The sequence below is a fragment of the Topomyia yanbarensis genome, chromosome 3, assembly GCF_030247195.1.
Source record: "Topomyia yanbarensis strain Yona2022 chromosome 3, ASM3024719v1, whole genome shotgun sequence".
Classification (NCBI taxonomy): Eukaryota; Metazoa; Arthropoda; class Insecta; order Diptera; family Culicidae; genus Topomyia; species Topomyia yanbarensis.
Genome location: NC_080672.1, coordinates 53,089,402 through 53,113,931, shown reverse-complemented (window position 1 = coordinate 53,113,931; position 24,530 = coordinate 53,089,402). Strand labels below are relative to the sequence as shown.

The following is a 24,530-nucleotide window of genomic DNA, read 5'->3' as shown; positions in this document are numbered from 1 at the left end:
CCAGAGTTGATGCAGTCGCTACTTTCTCTTCGCTGGTTCACTTGTTTATGTGCATCGTTTGCCTTTCCTTTCATCCCTACGACCAAACAACAATCTACCATCCTACTCTAGCATACTGGTTGGTTCTGTGTTCTCTCGAAATGAATGCAAAAAGTTTTCGACTGTTCTCTTTCTCTCTTCATCTCGCTCTTCGCATTCTTGCCCAGCAACTTTGCTAGAGGGGAAGAGCGACTTCAGTTTTCATTTTTCAATCGAGAAACGCGAACGATCAGAAAATGCAAATGGCGTACGGTAGGAGAACGTAGCGATTTTCAGTGCAGGTAAAGTTTTCTTCCCAAAATACGTTGTACGCGATGTATTAGCGGGGAATTTTATCGTAAATCGTGAGTTAAAGTGCTAGAGTTTTTCAAAACATTGGAGTATCGTGGTGAAGTGTGTATTTTCAAGTGCAAAAGTGTAGCTAAAATTTCTTCGCCTTTTGCATCAAACTGTTTTTCTTCAAAGCGAGTGAAAAAATTGGTGGACGCTGCAAAAACTTCGGCGATTTGATTGAATTTTGCGTTTTTCGGTCCTTACCGATCATCTGAAACGAAATAATAATACATTAGCTTATGAACAGTACTGTGGTAGTGAAAAATTAGTGACTTTTCAATTGGAGAAAATAAAATTCGCGCTTCAAAGCCGCGGCGAAAAAAACGCGTCCACTCTCTATACTGTTCTGTTGTCGAGTGAGTATTTCCAACTTTTGCAGTTTATTCGGAAAATATTTTCTACTTTTCTTACCAACCGTTTTCCATTTCCATTGCCAAAAGTGTATTACCGTCAGTCACTAGCAGTTCTTACAAAAAATGTTTTGCGAATTCCGTTCGAGGAACGGAAAAATCCTATCACCGGAATCAGCATTAAAATTGCTTTCCGTATTCGCCACGTACAGGGCGTTCCGCACAGCGATGCGTTCAGAGTGTTTCTGTTCAGTTTCGATGTCGTAGCGATATCTTTATAACACAACGACACGGGAGCTCATTTTCGTTCTCTGTGTGTTGATCTTTCAGCCAGGGTTGCCATACTGTTTACGATTCGACCAAACAACGGGAAATTTGTTCGGGAATCTGAAAGAGAAATTTTGTTTTTGTATGAAGGATTGTGGGAAAAATCCGTCGACTACTGAGTACTTCAAATTTGAATAGAGTAATGAGCCTGTTTTTGCACTACTTGAGTGGGTACAACACAATTTTGTTAATCGTTTAATCCCTAAATAATTGAATTGCTATAAATTGGTATCAAAACTATGTTTTGTTTCTAAAGCCAGTAGCACACTGGCGAATATTTGACACAAAAAGTTTGACGTATATTTGTCGTATTTTCAGTATTTTTTCAGATAGGCCTACATTGAAGAAAATACCGGCCGGTTTTCCTAATCACGAGCAAATACACAAACTGTATTAGGGCTTTAAAAATCAGTATAATAACAGAAATTGTGGAAAATGCATGCTTATGTGGAGTACCCAAATTTTAATTTTAATTTTTAATATATTTCAATTAACATCCCAACATGCTAACAATATTTTATCTTCATTAATTCACAAATGAGCTATATTTGTACTCGCAAACGTAAAATCGTAATAACATGCATCCAGAATAATCCATGAATATATGAATAATAATAAATAATTAATTATTTAAATGTTCCGCCTGGCACCACTGTTCATCTAGTATAAACTTCCACTTCAACTGCCTGAATGTGCGTTCTGCATGAATGTGTAAATGGCTTTCTCACTCTCCCTCTGTGCGCCCAACAAGCTTTTCACGTCCCCTTGTTTTGCTTGTTTCCCACTCTGTCCGCTGGCTGATGTTTGCTGCTCCCAAACCACCCAACGAGCAAAGCAACCGACCTAAACAAAAATGCTAAAAACCCAGAGTTTCAAATTGAAGAAGAACGAACTGTCAGTCGCTCGCGGACTGCCGAAGAGGGCAAACCTATTGGGAGGTAGAACTATCGGAAGTGGTTCCCGGAAGCACCGGTCCATGTGATCAGTCGGTTTTTGATCGGGGGATTTTCTTGCTGTTGGCATTTGTTTTTTGACTGTCGGTGGGAGAGCGCGAGGCAAACTATGTTCAGTGAACAAGATTTAGATGAGCATGCTGTGCTGCTGCAGCTCATGAATTTCAGTTGGATCTAGACAGTGGATCGGTTCGGTTTGTCTTTGTATGATAAATCAATCCGTAATGTTACACTGTGTTTCGATCAACGAGCTATCTCTCGGCTACGTTCGGATTACTGTGCGTATCTCGATGTTGACTTGTTTTCTTCTATGAAACTCAATTATTTCAAAAGTAACACCTTTTGATTACTACCTTTGTTTCACGTTTTATGGAAATCCCTATTCGCATAGGACTGAAAATCAATTACAGTTAGATTTAAAGTAACTTCATGTTTCCGTTTTACCTAGATTCAAACTTATGAATTATCTTCTTCATTATTTTCTGGATTTTCTTATTTTTTGTCTTTTAACAGGTTATCACAATCTGACGGTTTCGTTTTTAGGTCCGTGGCAAACATTTTTGTTTGCATTTTGTAAACTTTGGAGCGAAGCTACTGTGATTTGCATTTGTTAAAGAAATCTGCATGGGTTTACTCCGTTATGCCCATATGGGTTTCCAGTAATCAACGTGAAAAATCAACTGAGTTACATTAAAAAGAATTGATGACCTTTGACAAAGCACCTCCAATTAAATTGATGGGCAGGTGGCGATAATGAGCTGTGATCTGCGTGGTTTGATTGAATTTCACCGGATACAACCAACCATACCCACTTTATCAAATTTGGAAGGTTCCTAATTAGCTGCATATGGGACCGCATTAGAAGAAACAAGAACAGACATGTGTTGTGGCTTGTATCAGACCCACTAGAGCGCTTTGGTTGAACGAAGGGTCTACCAAATCTATCACTCGAAATTTTGTAGGATGCTGAAAATACCTGCTGTTTTAGCACGCTGACTGCTACAACTTGCATCACGAAAAAAATCGGCATTACACGAAAGGTGTTCATTAGGGTGACAATAAAGCGACCATTTTTGAAATCACTAATCTACACCACCTAGCGTCGTTCCAAATCATGAAAGAATGACATTGTCCAGATTTTTTAGAACTGCCGTTTAAAGAATAATTTTGTGAATAATAACCGTACACCCGGTTCTGTCAAAAAATGTAAGTTTAGCCTTTATATTCCATATGAAAAGAAGGGCCTAAGTCGAAATCTCGAAGAAAATGCATGTTTCGCCGTTTTGTTTTCTTTAATTATAAATCGAACTAAAAAGCATTTTAACTAATTTTCACCTCAATATTGTAGTATTTTTGTCGCATAATGTCATAACAGCGAAAACGCAGTTTCATTACATTTGCGATTTAAGCCCTAATGAAAGATCTATGTCGACTTATGCTTAACATTCGCAAAGGGATCATCCATAAATGACGTAGCATTATATAAGGGAGGTGGAGTTTTGTATTTTGTGATGATGTGTGACGACAGGGGGGTAGGGGGTTATGTCATGCTACGTAGCTCTACCCGTTTCATGTAACTAAATTCGCTTTTATTTTTTTAAATTTTTTACCGGGTCGATGGGGGGGGAGGTCAAGCTACGTAATTACCAGGGGGTATTTAGGGGTTTGTGACTACATGCTACGATGGGAGAGGGGTGTTAAAAATCACTCAAAAAATGCTACGTCATTTATGGATGATCCCAAAGGGCATACTCCGCTTATCTCATGTATGTGAACCACGTGTAAAGGTGGAGCAAAGCTAGGAAAAACTCACATATCTCTGAACCGATAAGATACTAATTTACGATGTTCCAGAGAGTTTTCGAGGAATAATAGGACTTATTGTTTTCACTTGAAAGTTTCGAAATTTCTCCGCAAGGTGACGGTAGTGAGCCAAGCAACTTAGATGGAATACTCCTGTCTATACAACGGTAAAAAATGGAGCATTTTGATGTTCTATAAAATTGTAGAATAGCAAAAAATACCTTCTTTTCTCGTTCGAAAATGCAAAATTCTACAAGATGATGGCAGTCAGTGACCTTTTTTCAGCATGAGAAAATATCAATAATTCGTTGAGGGCATATAACCCTTTTGTTGTAGGGCATACCAACTAGAGATGGTCGGGTTCGGGTTTTTGGACCCGAAACCCGGACCCGACCCGAACCCGACGGGTTTCGGGTCGGGTTCGGGTTTTGTAAATTAAAGCTTCTCGGGTTCGGGTCGGGTTCCGGGTGTTCAAATTTGAAATTCTCGGGTTCGGGTTAGGTCCGGGTTTTTGAAATTTTGAACTTTCGGGCTCGGGTCGGGTTCGGGTTTTTCAAATTACAAATTATCGGGGTCGGGTCGGGTTCGGGTTTTGAACAAAACAACCCAACCATTTCATGACAGTCTTTTTTGTAGTAATGAATTATACTTCGTGATACGAATGGATGACACATAACCGTACCAAATGTTAGCACCTCTGAATCGCTAGAATTCGTCGTATTTTCTGGTGCTCAAATATTGTATTTTTTCATTCTTGCATAAAATTCCGTCTCTTCAGACTCGCAAACTACCTGAATTATTTAATTTTTTAAACGAACATTCATGAGAGAGCATTCAACAATACGTGTTTCACATCTAAAATCTCTTTGCGATTTATTTTTCATGATAATTAGTAATAAACCAAGTCAACAGGAATTTATCGAAAAATATCGGTTCATCTTTCTATAATGGAATATAAATTTCGAAAAGTACTTTAAAACCGATACTTAGGCCGCGGCGACTTTTTCTCTACGTAAGCGGTTTTGTGGGGTACATTCGTTCCCCAGAATTAAAAGCGCTCTGATATGTCTAATTTTTATTAAATTTATAATTAAATTGGATAGTCTTATTCTAAAATCAATCGTAAAGTAACCTGTTTAAAAATATTCGCGTTTTGACTATTTAATTATGTAATATTTCATTTTGTATAGAGTAAGTCTTTAAAATACGTCAAAATTCCCTTTTTTCTTCATATTGCTATAACTCCGGTAGTTTCAAATCGATTTTGACCATTTATACGACCTTGTAAAGACTTTTAAATTTCCTTTTGAACAATGTTTTTCAAAAACCGCTCAAAAAGCGTATTTATTCCGATGCTTTTTTGAAAACTAAACGCCAATACAAACGTTAAAAATACAGCAATATGCAGTAACGGGGATAAAACAGGAAGGCGTCGAAGGAACAGGTAGAGCCGGTGCATTATACGTGTATATAAGTAAGTATGTTCCAGAGCCTGGGCTGCAGAAGATAACAAATCGGATGATGCGTTTCGCATACTATATACAAATCATATTCATGAATGTGTTTTACCTCTTTAATCCGCAAAAGCAAAAATTACGATACCAATCCAAGTGCATTTTCTAGTTACTTTGGCATAGTGCTTGGTTATATCAAATAACAGATACTATTATTCGGCAGAGTTGGAACTTATACAATTTTACACAAGTTTCTCGCTTTCTATGTATCGATATTTTGCTTTGAAAAAAAGATAAAATAATTTTTTTTAATTATGTGCACATGACAAAACAATAACGCAAACGGGTTTGGGTGGTACATTTGTACCCCAAACAAACTTTAAGCGAGCACTGTTAAGTTGGTCAAATGAAACAAATAGGTTGTACCTGCTTTAACGGAAGTTTAATAATCAAATTGGTTTATGATAAAGATTGCTTGCAATTTAAATAAACTATAACGGAAAATTAAGGATTTGGTGGTACATTGGTGTCATTATGGAGGCTCAAATTTAAAAAGGGCACATTATTTTTTTAAAAGCGGATAGTTTAGGCCAAATTTATTTTCTAGAGATTGTCTTTGTTCCATCAGACCTAAACCTAGCTTCACTTCCGCCAGGTTCCGTTGTTCATGACACTCATATGGTGATGGTATAATAGCACCACTATGAAATCAGTGGTACATATATGAAACAAGCACTTTCTGTCAGATTGTTCCCGGGTTGAGCTGTTTGCATGATCCAGATTCCTTCATGAAAATACATGAATTTCCACGAACTTAAGGAATTGATCGCATAAACTTTGTGTGTTCTGTTGAAGCAATTAACGGATTTTTAAAAGTTTGGAGTCGTTCCGAGCTCCATTGGAGAAGTCGAAGCATCTCTACTGGCGCGCTTACCGTATAATCTGAAGCATAAAATAACTTAGATACCCCATCATAGATCGTCCTAACGCTAATGATGGGGCATCAAGTACACGTCAAAAAATCTTGATTGATACCCTTCGATACAGGTTTGACCCTACCAACCAGTAACGTGGGTGACGTCATGTAAACTGTCGAATACGAATTGCCAATTGCCATAGCTGAATTTAATACATGTAATAAATTATACGAAATTGCCTTGCAGGAATGGTTTCTGATAAAAAATTAGAAATTTTGGTTAAGGACGACGGACAAGGTTGTTGGAAACTGTGAACAAGCTTTCTGTTTCCCCATGAGTTAGCCGCCGATTTAAATTAATTTCCGGTTAAGATATCGACGATTTATAAGTTTCTCAGAACATTACAAATTCGACGTTCAATAATAGTAAATATAAATGCGGATTCTACTCGGCAGTGATTTGTTTTTTCCATATGCAGATATAACTCAATGCGTATGTTGCTACTTCAGATTCGAGTGATTCTACTTGATGAGCCTAGGGTCCAGATCGGGTGCCTAGAATTAAAAATCTTCGAGATCTTTGGTTGATTCTCCGTAGCAAGTTGGGTTCGGATCGGGCCGGGTTCGGGTCGGGTTCGGGTTTTCAAATTTTAAAATTCTCGGGTCGGGTCGGGTTCGGGTTTTACAAAATTTTCATTCTCGGGTACGGGTCGGGTTCGGGTTTTTAAGTTTTAAAATGTTCGGGCTCGGGTCGGGTTCGGGTTTTTCAAATTTTATAATTTCGGGCTCGGGTCGGGTTCGGGTTTCCAAATTTTCATGCTGTCGGGTTCGGGTCGGGTTCGGGTTCGAAAAAATTGAAACCCGACCATCTCTAATACCAACCAATTGTTATGGGGCATACTCAAGGATTGCTGTGGGGAATATTATCCTTTTGTTGTGGGGCATATTACACTGTTACTGGGGGGTATTTTGTTAGAATTTGAGTATCTTTGAAAAACATGTAATATTTTTATTTGCATGCTTTAAATAAAAAATAAAGTAGGAACTATTTTCTAATTAACAAAGGACGAATTTCGCGCCAACTCGAACGAATGTTGGCAGCACCCTCTCAGATTTTAATGAAACTTTCTGTACATGAAGACTTAGTCACAAAAAGCCACTTTGCATACTTTGTTTTTCCAAAAATGATCGAGATTGTCTTTTGAAAAGGGCCAAACTTTTTTTATCAATTTTTTTAAAGTTACTATAGTCTAAAAATGATAGGTCCTACAAAAAAAATGTTGTAGGAGTGATTTTGACAAAATTAGTCAAATTTTTGAATAAAAATATTGAAAAAATTCTTCATTGACTCCTACACAAAAAAATCGATTTTAAAAATTTAAAGTCGATTTACAAAAAAAAAACATTTTTGATTTGGATGAAATTTTTTTCCAAGATAGGTAATTATGTTCCCTACCTACTGTCAAAAATTCAAGTTGGGCACTCTCAAGAAAAAAAAATTTTTGAAAAAAACTTCCTTGTCCAAACTGAACTGACTTTTTTTCAGTGTATTTTTATCGAAAATTAAACCAATAAAGGTCATAGTCATCTCAGAATTCATTTTCCCAGCTGCTAGTTGCCTGATGCATGCAAAAAGTATCAGTAACGAATTTGGTATATATTCATAACAAACTTGAATGAAGATTGAAAGACTTAAAGACTGGAAGACTTGAAGACCGCAGTTCATTTGTTCCTCTCAAAACTGATAACTTTCTAAAACTTATGTTTGATGGAGCAGCAGCACAATACAAAAATAAGAAAAACTTCGCAAGCTTGTGCAGATTCCAGTCAAAGTATGAGTGAAGCGCAGAATGGCATTTTGTTGCAGCATCCCATGGAAAAGGACCCTGTGATGCTATTGGTGGCATTCTCAAGCGAATGGCAAAAAGAGCTAGTCTTGTCGCGAGTATGGAAATACCATAACAACTCCCCGAATGCTATATAACTGGGCAGTTGAACCAACTGATAAAAATATAACAATTTTCTGCTACATATTCACTGAACAGTACAACAAAATGTCAGAAGAACTCGAAGAGCTGCATAATAACTCCACAACAATATCTGGAACTCAAAAATTCCACAGCTTTGTGACTATTCCTGGTGAACAAAACGGTATTCTAATTCAGAAGATGAACCAAAAATATTTTCCTTATATAAAAATAATTCAAAATAGCATGCATGAAGATAGTTTTAAGACAAGTGTTATATATATAAAAATAAATAAATAAATATGTAAAATTCAATACATAATGTTGTTATTTCTTTCCTTGATTCTTCCTCAGTACTAAACAAGAAAATAAAGAAGTAATTATGGAATATTCGTTTAATGACAAACTCTTTTTAATGGGATTCTTGATTAAGGGGTTACATACCTTTTAATGAATAAAATGTTAAGAAAGTTTGAATTTGCGCAAATGAATAAAGGAATTATTTCATTACATCAAACTTATAATATTTTGGCAGTACATAGTGAAATAAGCAAGCATAAGTTTATAAAAATAAATTGATAATTGGCGGAGTTATGGCTTTTTCCCCGAAACCCGTTTTTATGAAGAGGTTTGCGGTGATTACAATTGAAGACCAATAGATCATCTAAAATCCCAAATCTCAAAAAATTCCATTAGTATATTAGTATTCCTTAACGATTAGTTGAATAAAAAATAATTTTTTCCTGCATTCGAAAACGTTTTTAGTAAATAACGCTGTTTTAAGCTCTAAAAATAGTATTAAAAAATTCTTATCCAAGAAAAAAATTATGAATAAAAAAAGAATCGTTAAGGTACGAGAAAAAATAATTACGATCAATTGAAAAATAAAAATAATATTAATTAAGTAGTTTTTCGGCAATTGTGATCACGGAAAAACCATTTTTAGTAAAACGACATGAGACAATCGAGTTTAAAATTTAAAATTACCACTGCTCTTGGTAGACGAAGCGCGCTTGGAAGCGCTGTAACTTTCGATCTATTTCTCGGATCTCTATAAAAATTCGGGAAAACATTCTCAAAAGTTGTACTTTCAGATAAAGTAACAAAAAAATCGATTCCATGAGAAATGAAAAAGTACTTAACCCCTTAATAAAAATATGCTTTGTTGCTAAATTAGACAACATATTCTCACAAACCAAGTTTTTTTGGATTCTGAGATGATTATGGCTTTCATTGGTTTAGTTTTCGATAAAAGTACACTGAAGAAAAAAAATCAGTTTGGACAAGGAAAAGTTGTTTTCGAGTCGACTCTCAGAATAGGATGAGAAAATTCACGTAAAGTGAAGTGAGATTAGTCGTCTCACGTCACACGCCGCGCAGAATAGGGCCGCATAAATGTGGTTTTCGATTGATTGACACCGGTGTAGTGGAGTGCACTGGTTTTGCACTTTCTAGCAGAAGTGTCAATGGAACATACCCAGTTTTCTGCACTTCTGCTAGAAAGTGCAAAAACGGTGCAGTTTCAGTGCACTCCACTACACCGGTGTCAATCAATGGAAAATCCTAAAAATATCCAAACATTGTTCGTAGGCTGACCTACTGTTCGTGTACCGTGCCGAAGAGACAAATGGTTATCGCCCAACTAAAGCTCCAGTTTAACTTCTACGAGAAGAAAACGGGTATTGTACCCCATCAACAGGCTGGCTGGTACATATCGTAGGAATATGTGCATCCACATATAATTGGGGAGTACCAGGTTTCCAAGCAGATGGAAAGGAGATCAAACTGCGGCCGAGAGTTTATTTCTTCGATGATTTGAAAGGTTTTTTTTTCCGTGAACGGAACAGGTTAGTTAGTTGTGAATATTCAGTTAGGACGCGTTGAAAGAGCGATGTTAAGGGATGCTTTTCGCTTTTTTCAGATCAAGTAAATGAGGCTGATTGTTAATGGCCACCATGTTGCCATTATTTGCCACACAAACTTTTGGCTACAACTGGCGAGTACATGTTAGAGTCCTGTATGACCTGCCAACCAAAAATAAAACAATCCTTTCAACGAGATCGAAAGCCACATGAGCCATATTCGCCATTTCGATCTTCAACGATAGGTTGTAGTACTGAATCCGTGAGTGAATAAAATTGAACAACGGCAATTGTTCCGGTTTCCTACACCAATAGAGAAGCATCGTTTCTATGTTCTTCGTATTCGTTGACGCTTGACGATGTGTCCAGTTACGTAGTTCGTAAAAAGTAGCTCCACGATTGGCACCGTTCCTACCAGCCATCTCGAGCGATTGAAGGTTGACGGCGGTGTTCAACTCTCAAAATATAGCTAAAATCAAACGACATAACGTAATTAATAAGGTACCTTACGTACACGATGATTTTCAAGGCACCGCAACCGGAGATTTTAGGGGCCTTTAAAGCTTATATACTCAAAATTTCATCCATCAATTCCATTTAAATTCTACAGAATCAATATTTTCAAGATGACCTTGCACCAACAATAGATTGATCAATATATGATTTATTGTCAATATTTCTGCTCGTGTAGGGTCTGCTTTAGAATCAAGATATCACGATCTATCGCCGCGTACTATATTAATTTCTACCATCATGTCGGAAAACGGAAAGGGGGAATGCGTTAAGTTTGAAACTTGGAGAATTTTTTTCAGGTATTTCCAGCGGTGTCGTTTCGCGAGAATGCGAGTGAACACAACCTATTTCTTGCTACCTAAACTTTTAATAGGAAATGGAAGGCGTAACAAAATTTGAAATCACGCTGTGCACGTATGAAGGACAGACCACTTCGTACCAGTTTTGTAACAAGACTACGGTAAACCATGTTCAAAAACCTCCAACGCAACATCAACTGGAAGCGAACCCCTCACAAAGCCCTCATCAACATCAACTAAATCACAAACAACCGAAGTTGCTGCTCAGATACGAACGAAAGCGCTAGAACAATGGAACCTATAGACGGCGTTTCCGATAATTGTGATGAGCCTACCACTAGTTGTAATGTTGATAAAAGGGTTTACGGCCAGCTACCCAAAATGGACGGCCCATGTGCGGGTCTCCTTCACGCCCGGACCACTAAACGGCCCAAAATGTAGTGTCATGCATATATTACCAACGGTGCAAGAAGTGTTAGGGAAATTGTGCAGACTTACCCGATGCATGCCGTGGATTCCTCTCGGGGTAGCACTATTTGCGTCGTCGACCGTCGTTCGGGATCCGGTAAGACGTGCGGCGACTTCTGTGCGACAGTTTCCTGCAATCAATCCCGTGCTGATCTTCGTGCCTGCGCTCTCGAAGTTCTTTGGCCAATCGCGCTAGTCGGGCAACAGGACTGCGATTTCGCTGCCTTGATTTTCACTGACCACGTCCGCACTTTCGCACAGCCAAGAATGGTAAAGTGCACGTTGCGCAATAGCACACCGGGACCTGATTGTGTCAGCTGGCCCCTTACTTCTTCGACACGACCACGTGGTTTCACAGCGGCCACATTTGCCACGGATCGTGTTGCGGATACGTCTGTACTCTCGCTCAGCCAGGAATTTAAGTTTACGTCGCGCACTTTCACGCCGGGATCGGATTGCACCCATCGGTAAGCTTAACCCCTTTTTATCGACACTACCACGTGGTTTCACTCCGGTTGTCGTTTTCAAGGATAATGTTGGGGACACGTTCGCGCTTTCGTACAGCCCGGTTTTGTGAAGTTCACGTAACGCACTTTCACGCCGGGACCTGATTGCACCAATGGACAAATTTAGTCTCCCTTTTTGCCGACACTACTACGCAGTTTCACTTTTGATACCTTAATTTTCACAGATCGTGTTACGGACACGTCCGCCTTCTCGCGCAGTCCGCAAAAGTTCGAGTTCACGTCTGACACTTTCACGCCGGGACCAGATTTCACCAGCTGGTCCCTCTTCCGTCGACACCACCCTGCGGTTTCACTGCCGGCCATCCTTTATTTCACGGATCGTATTGCGGACACGTCCGCACTTTCACGCCGGGACCGGATAGCACTCACCGGCAAGTTTAACCCCTTTTTTATCACCACTACCACGAAGTTTCACTCCGGCTATTGTTTTCACGGATAGTATTGAGTAACGACGCTGAATCCCTCTGGATAAAGACTCGACACGTCAATCGTTTGTTTACCATTTATCTGTCAGTGCCATTCCAATCGAGCACGAGAACTGTCAATGGCCCTCTTTCCAAAAGGATTCGAAGCAGGTATCTGCTACGCCATGATTTCAAAGCCAACATCTAAAACGCGTTAGGGTCGATCCCTAGGGGCAGATCACTCTAAGAATGTATAACAAATTTGCATCAAATTAGAAAAAATTTCCATTTTTGCATCAGCTTGGCACTCCCTCGCAGAAAAGTTTGTTTAATGGCGATTTCGCTTGAACCTGAAACTGAGTCAGGTTCTAACCCCAACCGCTGTCAGTTCATACATTTTGACAGCAGTTGGGGTTAGGAACTGACTCAGTTTCGCCTCAAATAAAAACCACATAACAAACGTCCTACGCTGATCCACTTTGTTCGACGTTTTGTTAAATGTAGGGCTAGTTTTTCTATAGGGTTTTGACGTCTTACACGCAACGCAAACCACATTGCAGGCAACGCAAAAACATTGCACGCAACGCAAAAACATTGCACGCAACGCAAAATACATTATGAATTTCTATTTTGATGGAAATAAATGCATTTAATTTCGCTGATTTTTAAAAATGCATCACAAGTGATCTGCCCCTAGGTCGATCCACAAAGTTTTTATTATTCACCGACATGTTCAAAACAACACATTTCTTCAATTAGCTGTCCAATATTTTCGATTTTCAACAAATGTCTAAAAGTTGAGTCATGCCGTACACGGTATCTGACTTGTGCAAAACGAGCAGAACAATTTGAACTGTCAGTGGGTCCCATAATTTGTGCCCGCTGAGATGTTGACTTATGTCAGTTCAATGCAAGAGGGATAGGGGTGCCATATACGTGATTCGAAGCGATTTTTTTTTCGGATTGAGGGCTTTTGACAGGCCTCGTGCTCGATTGAAATGACACTGACGGATAAATGGTAAACAAACGATTGACGTATCGAGTCTATATTCAGCGTCTTTAGCATTGAGGACACGTTTACGCTTTCGCACAGCCCGGAATTGTGAAGCCTTCCACCGAATACGCGGTCCTGTTTCGATTTTTCCAGCCCGGGGACAACTTGACAGCTCCCATATATTGAACTTATAAGCAAATTTTGTGGTGATTTGGTGATGTCATGGCGGCTCGAATGGAACAAAATTTAAAAAAGGCGCATTCCATCTATTATTTTCTATATCTGTAAAAATGAACAATTTAAGCATTTCTATCACCAAATTTATTTCGCTGCTCAAATTAGAAACTGTCCATACCTTAGCAGAAACATAGATTCCATTTTGGATCTAAAAAATCCAAGAAAAATAAATCGATTTTTAGAAATACAAGAAGATGGCTTTCAAAATCGAGTCACTTCCACTTATATTGAAATTTCCGAAAATCTTCGGGATCGAACCAACATTAAATCCTCCGCTAGACACCGTTTAATTAGTTTTCTGTCGGGCTGGAGCTGAGTAATATGCGAAATGAATTCTGAAGGAATCCGTACCAAAACCATCGCAAAATCTTTTGGACAGAATTATTGAAAAAGTCGAACAAAACTCTGGCAAGAGTCGAACATAATTGTATATTCCTGGCAGCATTCTTGCTAAAACCGGGCACTACCGGTTTGCTGCCAGAATTCTGGTAGAAGCGCACAAATTCTATCCAAAACAAATTTTGCTAAATGTGTAGATATGATATTATCACATATTTCGTTTATATTCCCAAACAAAATTCTAGAATTCTTGACGTTCTTAATCAATTTGAAACAAGATGTCATATGTTCACGAATTGTTACGCTTGGTGATTTACTTTCATTGGTCAAAATGATTTTCATTCACATTTCTCGGACAAAAAACAAAAATGATTTACCGATTACACACTTAACACAACAATAAAAAAAACCAACGACTTCCAGTGAAATTTATAATAAGATTTATGTACCTTGCTGACAGTTTCCAGTTAGGGATAAATTTATTCTCTAATAATTGTTTCTTTATCCACATTTTGGAATACGCATTTTCTAAATGTTGTTCTTGCTACATTGACGGCGTTCATAACACACGTAACGAAACACGCTTTTCTCTTGTAACTATTTCGTTTCGTTGTTCGTGGTACTCGTACGGAGAAGGCATACTAGCGCCACCATCAAATTAGTGGTACATATATGAAACAAGCACTATCTGTCAAGTTGTCACCGGGCTGGATTTTTCCCTCTCTTTCGTTGAAATTTTCCAATCATTGTTGCCAACCAGCTCTCTGGCAACCCTATACCAATATATGTAGTTTGACAGCGACCCACATATATGGGGCTTTATAGCAATAAAGCCCCAAACATAGAATTAATTTCGGCTTTATGCACAATATTCAAGCATTTCACACAACGTTTTGCATCTTTCCAGATGATTAGATACTATATCATTCAGAAAATCGACACTCAGTAACCTAATAAAGCTTTTAATGATTGGATCAGAAATTATTGCTTTGGTTTTCATAGCAGTAATGCAGGCTGTACAGAGACGCCATCCTTGACAGGAGGCTGTTGCCAACCATTTACTTTTGCGCGCAGTGTAGATTTTTCTTCAGTCATGATTTCACGGTCCCGCTCGGACGTGCCTGGCAGGATTCCCCCAGATAGCCGCCAGCGAAATAAAAACTGGCAGAATTTCTGGGGGTCTGGCTGGCAGAGCGCTGCCCAGCCGGCCGGCTCAAATGCAACAACCGTTTCTGGCAGAATTTTTCGCCTTACGGTTATTAACGGTTTTTTCTGCCGGATTTTTGCCAGGCACGCACCGGCAGGACCGGTTTTGCTTGTATTTTTTCTTAATTTTTTTTAATTTTATGTAAATTTATAATAAAAACATGTCTGGAGACATGAAATCCATGTTACTTACCTTGTTTGAAACCAAAATCTTTGTTTCTTCCTATTTTTTCATCTGCCAAAACTATCCTTCTTGGAAAAATATAAATATGGCGAAAATGAAACAACGATAAACAAAAAAGAACCGGTGAGGCGAATCTGCCTGCCATAACTGGAAGGAGTATAGCTGAATTCTGGCAGCGCCATTTTGATAATTTTGACAGCTGCCGGAATCCTGACGGATTTTTGCTGGCTGCTCGTTTTTCTTCCAAGCGGGGTCCCGGTCAGCGTTGCTAGCAGAAAGTTAGCAAAAGTTGAGCAAAGCGAAATTGATGCTGGCAGAGTTTCTGCGAGCATTTTGCGCGATTTGTGCGAGAATTCTGACAACGAATTCGCTGAAATGCAACAACCGTTTCTGACAGAAGCGGTTAAACCAACCGATGCTGCTCACTTTTATCCAGAATCCACCCAGAAATGTACGGCCAAGATCTCTGTACGCTTCCTGCCACATCTTTGTCAGATGTTTTGCTCGATTCGTGCTAAATTCCACCAGGTAGGAATTGCCAGGATCTTTGCACAGTTTGCGTCCGAGTTATGCCAGGGTTTAGCTCGGTTCATGTCAAAATTTGCCAGAAAACGCGAGCGAAACCGAGTTCGCCCTAGCTCAAATAACCCGACCGGATACGCGCAGAAATCTGACAGGGCTGCCAAACTAAGACTTACAGAAATCTAGCAGAGCGGTCTCTGCCAGAAAATTTGCTCACTGGGGGTGCTGCGTACCTGCACGTTCCCTTTAAATACCTCATATTGCACCAAATTTAACTTTAATCATTATTAACGCAACACTACTTCTCAATCAACTACCAGCACCGCCGACAATAAAGAAAATGACAAAAAACACTATAATATTCGATCGTGAACCGTAGTCCCTTCAAGCAACTCAAACCAGGTAATCGTGAAAACATCAATAGCGAGGATAGCTTGGACGAAAACGATAAGCCGAGAGAATGCGGACTAATTGACCCTCACGCAACAGCAGGCGATGCAGCTCATGGATCGCCATCAAGAAAGAAGGTCTTTACGCGAAGTAACAAATCGCGTACACAAGATCCGATGGATATGCAATAAAGTTCGAATTATTTATTATTATTTACACATTGTGAATGCTAATTAAAAGAGCCACCGTTCTTTTAAGCTAACGCATTATGCCGTGCAAAATATCAGTACCAATTTACGTACCTTCGTGGAATGACTCACCTAGATTCGTCGTAGGAGACTATCTGAATATATTGCGATAAAACTGGGATCTGATCATTCAGCGCAGGCAGAGAAGCTTGCATGTCTTGATGAAGGAACATCAAAAGTTCTGTCGACTATGTCCGCGAGACAGCGGCAACTCAAGCTTTACCTAGAATTATACCGAACAACGCTAAGCCATGTAGTTACAAGTGTCGTCTTCTTCCTAGGATCTTCATAGGGCTGTGGCATCAGGAACATAGCGGAGTTCCTGTCTGGCCATGGTTATTTCATTGGTTTGGACACGCGTCGTCATTTTCCAATCCAAAGTGTGGAAATGTCACAGAAATCCCGGAGCACTTAGACCTTGTCTGCCCTGTATTTGCAGCTGAGTGAAAAAATATGCTTTGGATTAGTGTGGAGAATATAGTTGCTTTGATGTGTTGAAACGAGAGCACACGAAATGCCGCCGGCACTGCAGTAAGATTAATACAGTCTAATTATTCATATCGGTCAGTGCGGAAGCTGGCCCGCACGATTCGGAACCGTGTACTATCGAATAGAATAGATATTTTTAATTTTCATGTCGAAATACGAAGAGGTGGTATTTGTTAAATAATAAAGAAAAACGTTTTCGCAACGAAGTTTGTGTGGTGAGAATGTTACATATAAGGCCTAGTAATAAACACAAACGTAAGCCATTAACGTCTTCTGCTAAGTCGGAAAGGGTTATTCCGTCAATGATCATAACAAAACCCAACGCATATAGTAGTAACGACAAACGACAACATGTACGTGTACGCAAACGATACAGACCGTCAGACCCCTATCTACAGTATACAATGCAGCAAATCTTTCCACGCGGCGAGAAAGCTCCTCCATGCACAGTAGTAACAGTATTGCACACATCATTCGGATAATTCGATATTTATTTTTGCTTCTTACGTGTTTTAAAGTATAATAATAGATCCACGACTCAGTCAAGCTATCGCATTGAACCATGTGAACTAAATCAAATGTAAAAAACTAATACTAGTACTGTCGGAACTCTAGCGGTAGTGGCGAGACGAACAGCAAGCTAGTGATACCAACTAACATGAGAACATGGGTGAGTAATTAGTGAAGAAACACTGCCTAGATGGCTATGTAGGGATGTTAAATTGGTCGGCACAAGCCAAGAAAGTTTGACAGGGGGCTATGTGTTATTAAAAATCGTGTTCATATCCTTAACCGTCCAGAAGTCATGCTAGTGCACTGAGTACACGCTGCTTTGGAATTCTAGTGCAGAGGGTTAAAAGAGAAAGACGAGATTTTCGTGGTGAATTCATAGGTGATACGCTGCAGAATATATATAACCGGTTCTGCTGATAACAAACTATCGAAGAAATTTACTGCGATGATAACATGACAACACATTTGAGCCTCAAATTTTAAGCCACAAAGGAGCATATCCATTAAAAAGTAATTTTGCAGTAGCTAATATAATTTTTTTTAATTTTCCCTATTTCTCAGATTTGAAAATCAATGAAAAATGAACGATATCAGCACGAGTAATAAGGAAACTGTCCTTCCCGGTCCCTCTGCATGGGAACAACTAACGAACCCTGCTTTGGCTGAACAGCATCAACAACAGCAGCAACAGCAACAACAACAACAGCAGCAGCAGCAGCAACTACAACAACAGCAACAGCAGCAACTTCAAATACAACAGCAGCAGCATCAACCTACACCCCAACCGCACCAACAACCGCTTCATCAGCAACATGTGCCCCCTCAACACCATCAAATGCACCACCCTCATCATCTGCAAGGATCTCCCCATCCTTCTCTACAACATCCGCTCACTCAGTCACCCCATCCACATCCGAACCAAACTCCCCTGCATCAAGCCACAAGTCCTACATCTAGCGTGGCACCAATGACCCCAACAAAAACCACTCCACCGGATGTATCCCATACACCACAAACTACCCCCGGTCCCAACCAGACACCGGGACCGAGTTATTCCGAAGAATTGCTCCCAGAGCTTGTAAATCAAGGTTGGCGCAAGTTCTGGTCAAAAAGGGAGGGACGTCCCTACTTCTGGAACAAACTAACCGGTGAATCTCTTTGGGAACCTCCGATGCTTAATCGGGGCACTCAGCAGTTCGATCCTTTAACGGATCCACTTGGAATTTGTCACACCGGTCAAAATGGGCCAGCACCGCAACAGAATAATAACGCACTCAAACGAAGAGCTTCGGAGGATATTCAAAATCATAACCAGCAACAACAACAGCAAGGAACTGGTGGTCCTCCGCCTCTCAAAAAATATGTTTTGCCTGGCCCATGGGACCTGGAGATCCCGACTAACGTTGTAATGTATGACCGCATTCCAACAATGTATCCGCAACCGAGCCCTGAAGTGGAAGCCATGCGCGGTGTTCTAACCGTACGGCTATACAAAACCTACGAGGATCTATGTACTAAACGTGAATCTATCAACCCTCCTGCAGGGTCATTCAATCGCTGGCTTATGGAACGGAAGATAATTGATAGAGGTTGCGATCCTATGCTTCCCAGTGTGTGCCAGCCGGAAATCTCACAGCAAATGTATAGAGAAATAATACGGGATATTCCGATTAAAATCGTCAAGCCAAAGTTCACCGGTGATGCTCGAAAGCAGCTTTCGCGGTACTGCGATGCCGCAAAGAAAATCGTTGAACGGCGATCCGCCTCGGTCGAGAGTAAGAAGGTTGTAAAGTGGAACGCTGAGGAAACGTACGAATGGTTGCGGAAGACCGTTGGAGCAAGTTACGAAGATTTCCAGGATAGGTTGACTCATTTGAGGCGACAGTGTGAACCGCACATTATCGGTACGGTTAGGAACAGCGTTGAACAGCTTTGCATGAAGACTTATCATTTGTCGGCACAGCACAGTAAAGCGATTCGCGAACGACACAGTCAAATTTTGAAGGAAAGTGGCATTCAGGAATTGACACAGCCACTGCAACCACCGTTAATGCGAAAGGTATGGTGCTACCCAGTGCAGTTTGCTATTCCATCGCCCCGGATGCCCCAAATAGATTACAACACCGACAGGGAGCACATGACCATTAAATATACGCACGCGTCCCTGCCAGGACCCGATACGCACACTATCAACAGTTCGCATTTGCAGAAATTGGTTAGTACTTGACAGGTCTAAACATTGGAAGAAAGTTAAAAAATTTACATTTGTTCTTTCCAGGAGCAATTGTATCGCTACAACTGCTTCGATGACAAAAAGTTCGACTTCTTCATCGGACGGGTGTACTGCATGTTGAAGCGCTACTCAACGTTTCTGTGCAATGTCAACTACAACCAGCAGGAACCGGAGCTAACCCAATCGGCACTTCCGGCAGTGGTTTTCGAGTGTCTCCATCAGCATTTTGGTGTGACGTTCGAGTGCTTCGCCAGCCCATTGAACTGCTACTTTCGGCAGTACTGTTCGGCGTTCGGTGATACAGATTCGTACTTTGGCTCGAGGGGTTCGTTTCTCGAGTTCAAACCAGTGTCCGGTTCGTTCCAGGTCAATCCGCCCTACTGCGAAGAGTTGATCGATGCTACGCTCCGGCATATCGACCGGTTGCTGACGGATTCGGTGGATCCGTTGAGGTTAGCTTGAAACTAATTTTTGTAACAATGACGGAGAACCATTTAAATTTTTCTGTTTTAGTTTCATAGTTTTTCTACAGGAGTGGAAAGAACCGGCGTTACAGTGTCTCTCGAAAATTGAGGATAGCCATTTCAAACGCAAGCAAGTTGTGGTAATGGGAATGGAGCACGAGTACCGCCATGGGTTGCAACACTGTATACCAAAGTACGCGGTGTTCTTTCGATTATATTAGACTCTTGGAACGATTTTTTCTAAGGGTTTCAATGCGAGATCCTATTATTATTAACGGTTGATTCCTCCTTTCCAGGTCGGATGTAAACTTTAAGAGCATCCATGGTACGATGGTGGTATGGCTGCAGAATAATGCCGGCTTTCAGCGTTGGGGTCCAACAGAGGCCCGGGTGGATGCTCTACTAGAAGCGTTCCGTCCGGGGCGTGAGCGAGAGCGTGACAAAGTAGTACCTGCGAGCGTTGGTACTCCGGCTACGGCTAACAGTCCACCGGAAACTCCTGGTAATGCAAACAGCGAGCCCGGTTCTACAACACCGAAAACACCGCAAACCCCAACTGCTTAGGCTTCAAACCCATTCTTGTCTTTTTTGGCAGTAACGTAATTTCATTTGTTACAACAAGCAACAAACCCATAGATTAACCTAGAAGACAAAATATTAATAATCAGCCAGTTTCACCCAGTTTTTCTCAGCACACAAACACATTCTAAGAATAAAAGGAGGGCTTACTGTAATAGCCGAAAAGTAGCTTGCAAATTATGACGCAATGATGGTAGAAATCGAACCATGGTCCGTTTCGATGGCGTCAATTTTTTAGCATACCTTCAGTCACAGCTCTAAAGCGTATTTTAATCAATTGTATAGCGGAATTAAAAAAGTGAAAACCTTTTTTGTCTATCACTGAAGAGTAGGCAAACAAAAACGTAGTTGTACTATTTGTTGTTGAATCTTTTTAAATCGAGTCGAGTATCGTGCCCCGAACGCAGTTAGGAAACTCTCTTCTAATGACACATTAAGTTAGTGCGATGGCTAAGCTGAGTGTACATCTATTATCTAGGAAAATTGAGACACGATAAATGAGTAAAATCAAAGTTTGAAGTAAGCAGATACTCGGTCCAGAGTTTGGAGATTTCTTTCCGGTCGAAAGGAACGATAAAAAAAGTCTTAAATGTGGCAATTTGTTATTTGTTTTCAAAACATTTGTGGAGATTTTTTATATTTTAATCACTTTATTTTATATTAAAATGTAAATAAAAACGTATATTTTTACTACTAATGGCAACCACATGTGTGTAGCTATTAGTAAAGTTATAAAAAACAGGAAACAAAATGCGACCAAGTGAACCCTCTAATAGAGCTAAATGATGGCAAAATAAATAGATGTTCTCATATTTTTCTTGTTTTTCAACTTCAGGAATTACTTTCTAATGGTTTTTCGATGTAGTAATGGTATCTCGTTGAGAAATTATTTGATGTACAAATCTAATCTAATATTATAAAGGGGACATTATCCAAATGTTACGAAAATATAAGCAGAAAATCTGAAAGGTCTCAGTTAAACCTGTATAACAATATCTCATTTTTTCCGAAATTTGTTTTTTATAATTTTTAATTGCGCACATGCATAGGGGCCATTCATTAATTACATAAAGCAAAAAATACCAAATCCCCTCTCCCCATGCAACGATTTTTTTATTCCCCCTGCCGAGAACATAATAAATGCTGAAAATTTTTTTATTTATATTATTAACCTTAAAAAGACAAGGAGTCTCAGAGGCCCGGCTAGTTACAGTTCTCTAATTTCCACGAACTTGTAATTTGAAATACAAATAATCGAGCGTTTTCGGGCTTTCGATACTCTCACTGATAAAACGACGAAAATAGGCTTTTGATTTCATTGGGTCTTAGGAGCGATGCTTTTTGAAGTCACAATTTTAGCTTGCCTTTTTGAGGGTTAAGAACATGTTACGTAAAGTTCTAGCTTACTCGCCCTCCACCATATGTCACATTTTGTCATACCGCCTCCCACCCCCTGTTACGTAATTTATGAATGGTCCCTAAATGGTATCCACAGTAAAGCTGCTGCTTATTTAGGTGAAATAAGTTCAGTGAGTGTAACAATCATATCTCCCACTGGTTGGTTGTCCAGCTCGAATTCAATGTCCATCTGCTCCGACACAAACAGACCACACCGACCCGAAAGGGCTATCCATCATTTCTAAGAGCCGGTGTAATTGGTCGAGTTGAATAATCATAAAAACAAGCCCTGAATAATTATTCACTATCACTTATGTGCCAGTCGTGCAAGCCTTACCCGCAGACTTCGCATGCACATCGACAAGTTTGTAGCTGTGTACAAAATTTCGAGCACGCGTTCAACCTCAAACATTGTTCGTCTCAATGTACAGGTCCGACTCAAACATCGAATCCAAGTGAACGATGTACAAACTCTACACAAACATCCGTGTACGTACACCGGGCACACGAGAACGATTCGCACAAGGCAAAAAGAGTCAACGCTAATGATGATGAGAGTGAGAAAGAGAAAACTGGTGCCACGAACATGTGCACGTCTTTTTGGTGCGAAATAGCGTGTTCGAGTTCGTGGGTTTAATATGAGCACAGAATCAGAGCGAACATTGTGTGCGATGTTCATTTTGGAAAACTGCTTGCCCGAACTAACTCATACCCAAGGTCGAAAAAGACTAGCAGGATCCACATGTCCCCTTACTAAGCGAATGGATACACTGATGTATGTAGGAGCACACGTTTACCGACCAGCAATAATGACGTCCGAACCGATGGGAATGGATCATGCCAGTCGAAGGCCACAGGCCCAGCGCCATACCCTACAGTTCCTGAACCGTTTAACTGGAATTCTAATATGTTTAGTGCTACTTACAGATTTTATATCAGTGGTACCAACTGCCTCATTCTCTCTTTTAAGACTTCATACATGGCATTTCGACACCATTAGTCTGTCGTCTCATAGAATCAAAATCTTTGTCATCATAACCGCCGTTTCCTTCGGAGCTCTGCTGGCGCTAATATCAACTACCTGAAGAGAAAAGACATCATGGGCCCTATTCTCACAGTCACGTCAGTCTTAGTGATTAGAACAAAATTTCCTTCTAGTCACTAGGTGACGTGACTGTGAGAATAGGGCCCCATATATCACTTTATACATATTCCCTAATCTTAGGCCGCTTTCAGAGTGGTGGCGAGAAGCTGAACAGGGACTGGTGCTGACAATAGGATGCGAGAAACCTTGCAGCATATTAAATGGAGCCTGTCAGAGTAAACGCAGGCAGTCGGCGTAGATCCAGTCGGCTTTCACTCAGACATCATCCCTTTGGTTTGCAGTAAGCACGTTTCTCGCATCCGAATGTCAGCCCCAGCTAAGCTTCTCGCCGCCACTCTGTAAGTGGCCTTATAATCAACAAAGGCTGTCTGCCGATTTTAATGCAGAAACGCTAGTGATGTGGTCATCAAGAATACGTCATACAACCTTCGGCACCAGTTTGGCCTCATCAAGCCTTAACGCGGGTGGCGGCATGAAAACTGCCGAATAGGGGTTGAAAACCGCTTGAAACAACATCTGATGTTGCTCCAAATGTATGCGATCCAAGACTGCAGTTTTTAAATTTACATTCCTACACAATACATGCTTAATATCCAAATAATTTTGAAGCTAAAACAATGTACACTTTACTAATATTTTTAATTTTTAAGGGGTTACATACGTTGAATTCGGCCAAAAAATCGAATTTTTTTTATTCTTCTATCGTAAAGTTCAGGTTCTTAAGAATGTTATCTCAAATTTTGATAGAGAACGGAGCAGTAGACGCAATGTTATAGCGTTTTTCATTTGCTCCCTTACGGAGGTGTGGCTTATATGTACTTGAAACTTTAAACGCGATTATCTCGAAATCATGTTTTCCCAAAAACGTCTTTGCGGTGACTACGATTGCCGAAAAAGTTTTCAACCGATCTCAAAACTTTTTTTAAAGCTTGTTCGTAATTTAACTGCCGTGTCCTTGAACGATTCCAATTTTCCCAGAAAATTTTTATATTAATGTTATGCATTTTTCAATGATTTTTTTCAGGCGGAAATAGCGTTTTTTTTGGAAAAATCGTCCCCGTTTCCAAAAAGAAGAGAACAATTTATTAGTCAATCGTTAAAGAACACCACAGGTGCATATACTAATGATTTTTTTTTAGTTTTATGCTTTCAGTTGAGCTGTTGGACTGGAATCGTAATCACGGCAAATCTCTTTGAAAAAAAGCTTTTTGGGGAAAATTACTATAACTTCGACAATTATTAATATTTTTTATGTTCTCAAGTGGATTTTGCAAATTGAACATTGTACTACGCTAGACGTATAACAATTATTTCATAAAATAATGGCTACATACCCTTAAACAAATTCAAACTTTTCCCTTTTTTCCCGCATCTCAACATGTAACATTAAGGGGTTATACAGTCGTGATTCGCT

The 24,530-nt window shown here is 39.9% G+C and overlaps 1 protein-coding gene across 2 annotated transcripts; it reads left to right on the top strand.

Annotated features, from left to right (window-relative positions):
* Positions 1-216: 216 nt before the first annotated feature.
* Positions 217-21,594, top strand: LOC131689210 (mRNA (2'-O-methyladenosine-N(6)-)-methyltransferase-like). 2 transcript variants are annotated; one of them, XM_058974145.1, is made up of 5 exons: positions 217-320; positions 17,899-19,552; positions 19,616-20,022; positions 20,084-20,227; positions 20,331-21,594. In XM_058974145.1, exons 2-5 carry the CDS (start codon positions 17,918-17,920, stop codon positions 20,596-20,598), a joined length of 2,454 nt encoding a protein of 817 aa, XP_058830128.1. In that variant the 5' UTR covers positions 217-320; positions 17,899-17,917; the 3' UTR covers positions 20,599-21,594. The 2 variants fall into 2 exon arrangements, with proteins under 2 accessions (XP_058830128.1, XP_058830127.1); XM_058974144.1 differs by lacking the exon at positions 217-320 and adding an exon at positions 582-728.
* Positions 21,595-24,530: the final 2,936 nt, after the last annotated feature.

What these genes read in the sequence shown, in the direction of transcription:
- LOC131689210 (XM_058974145.1), top strand. Translation starts at nt 17,918, where the DNA reads ATGAACGATATCAGCACGAGTAATAAGGAAACTGTCCTTCCCGGTCCC. An exon ending in GTTCGCATTTGCAGAAATTG is followed by an intron (nt 19,553 to 19,615) that starts GTTAGTACTTGA and finishes TGTTCTTTCCAG; the next exon opens with GAGCAATTGTATCGCTACAA. An exon ending in GATTCGGTGGATCCGTTGAG is followed by an intron (nt 20,023 to 20,083) that starts GTTAGCTTGAAA and finishes TTTCTGTTTTAG; the next exon opens with TTTCATAGTTTTTCTACAGG.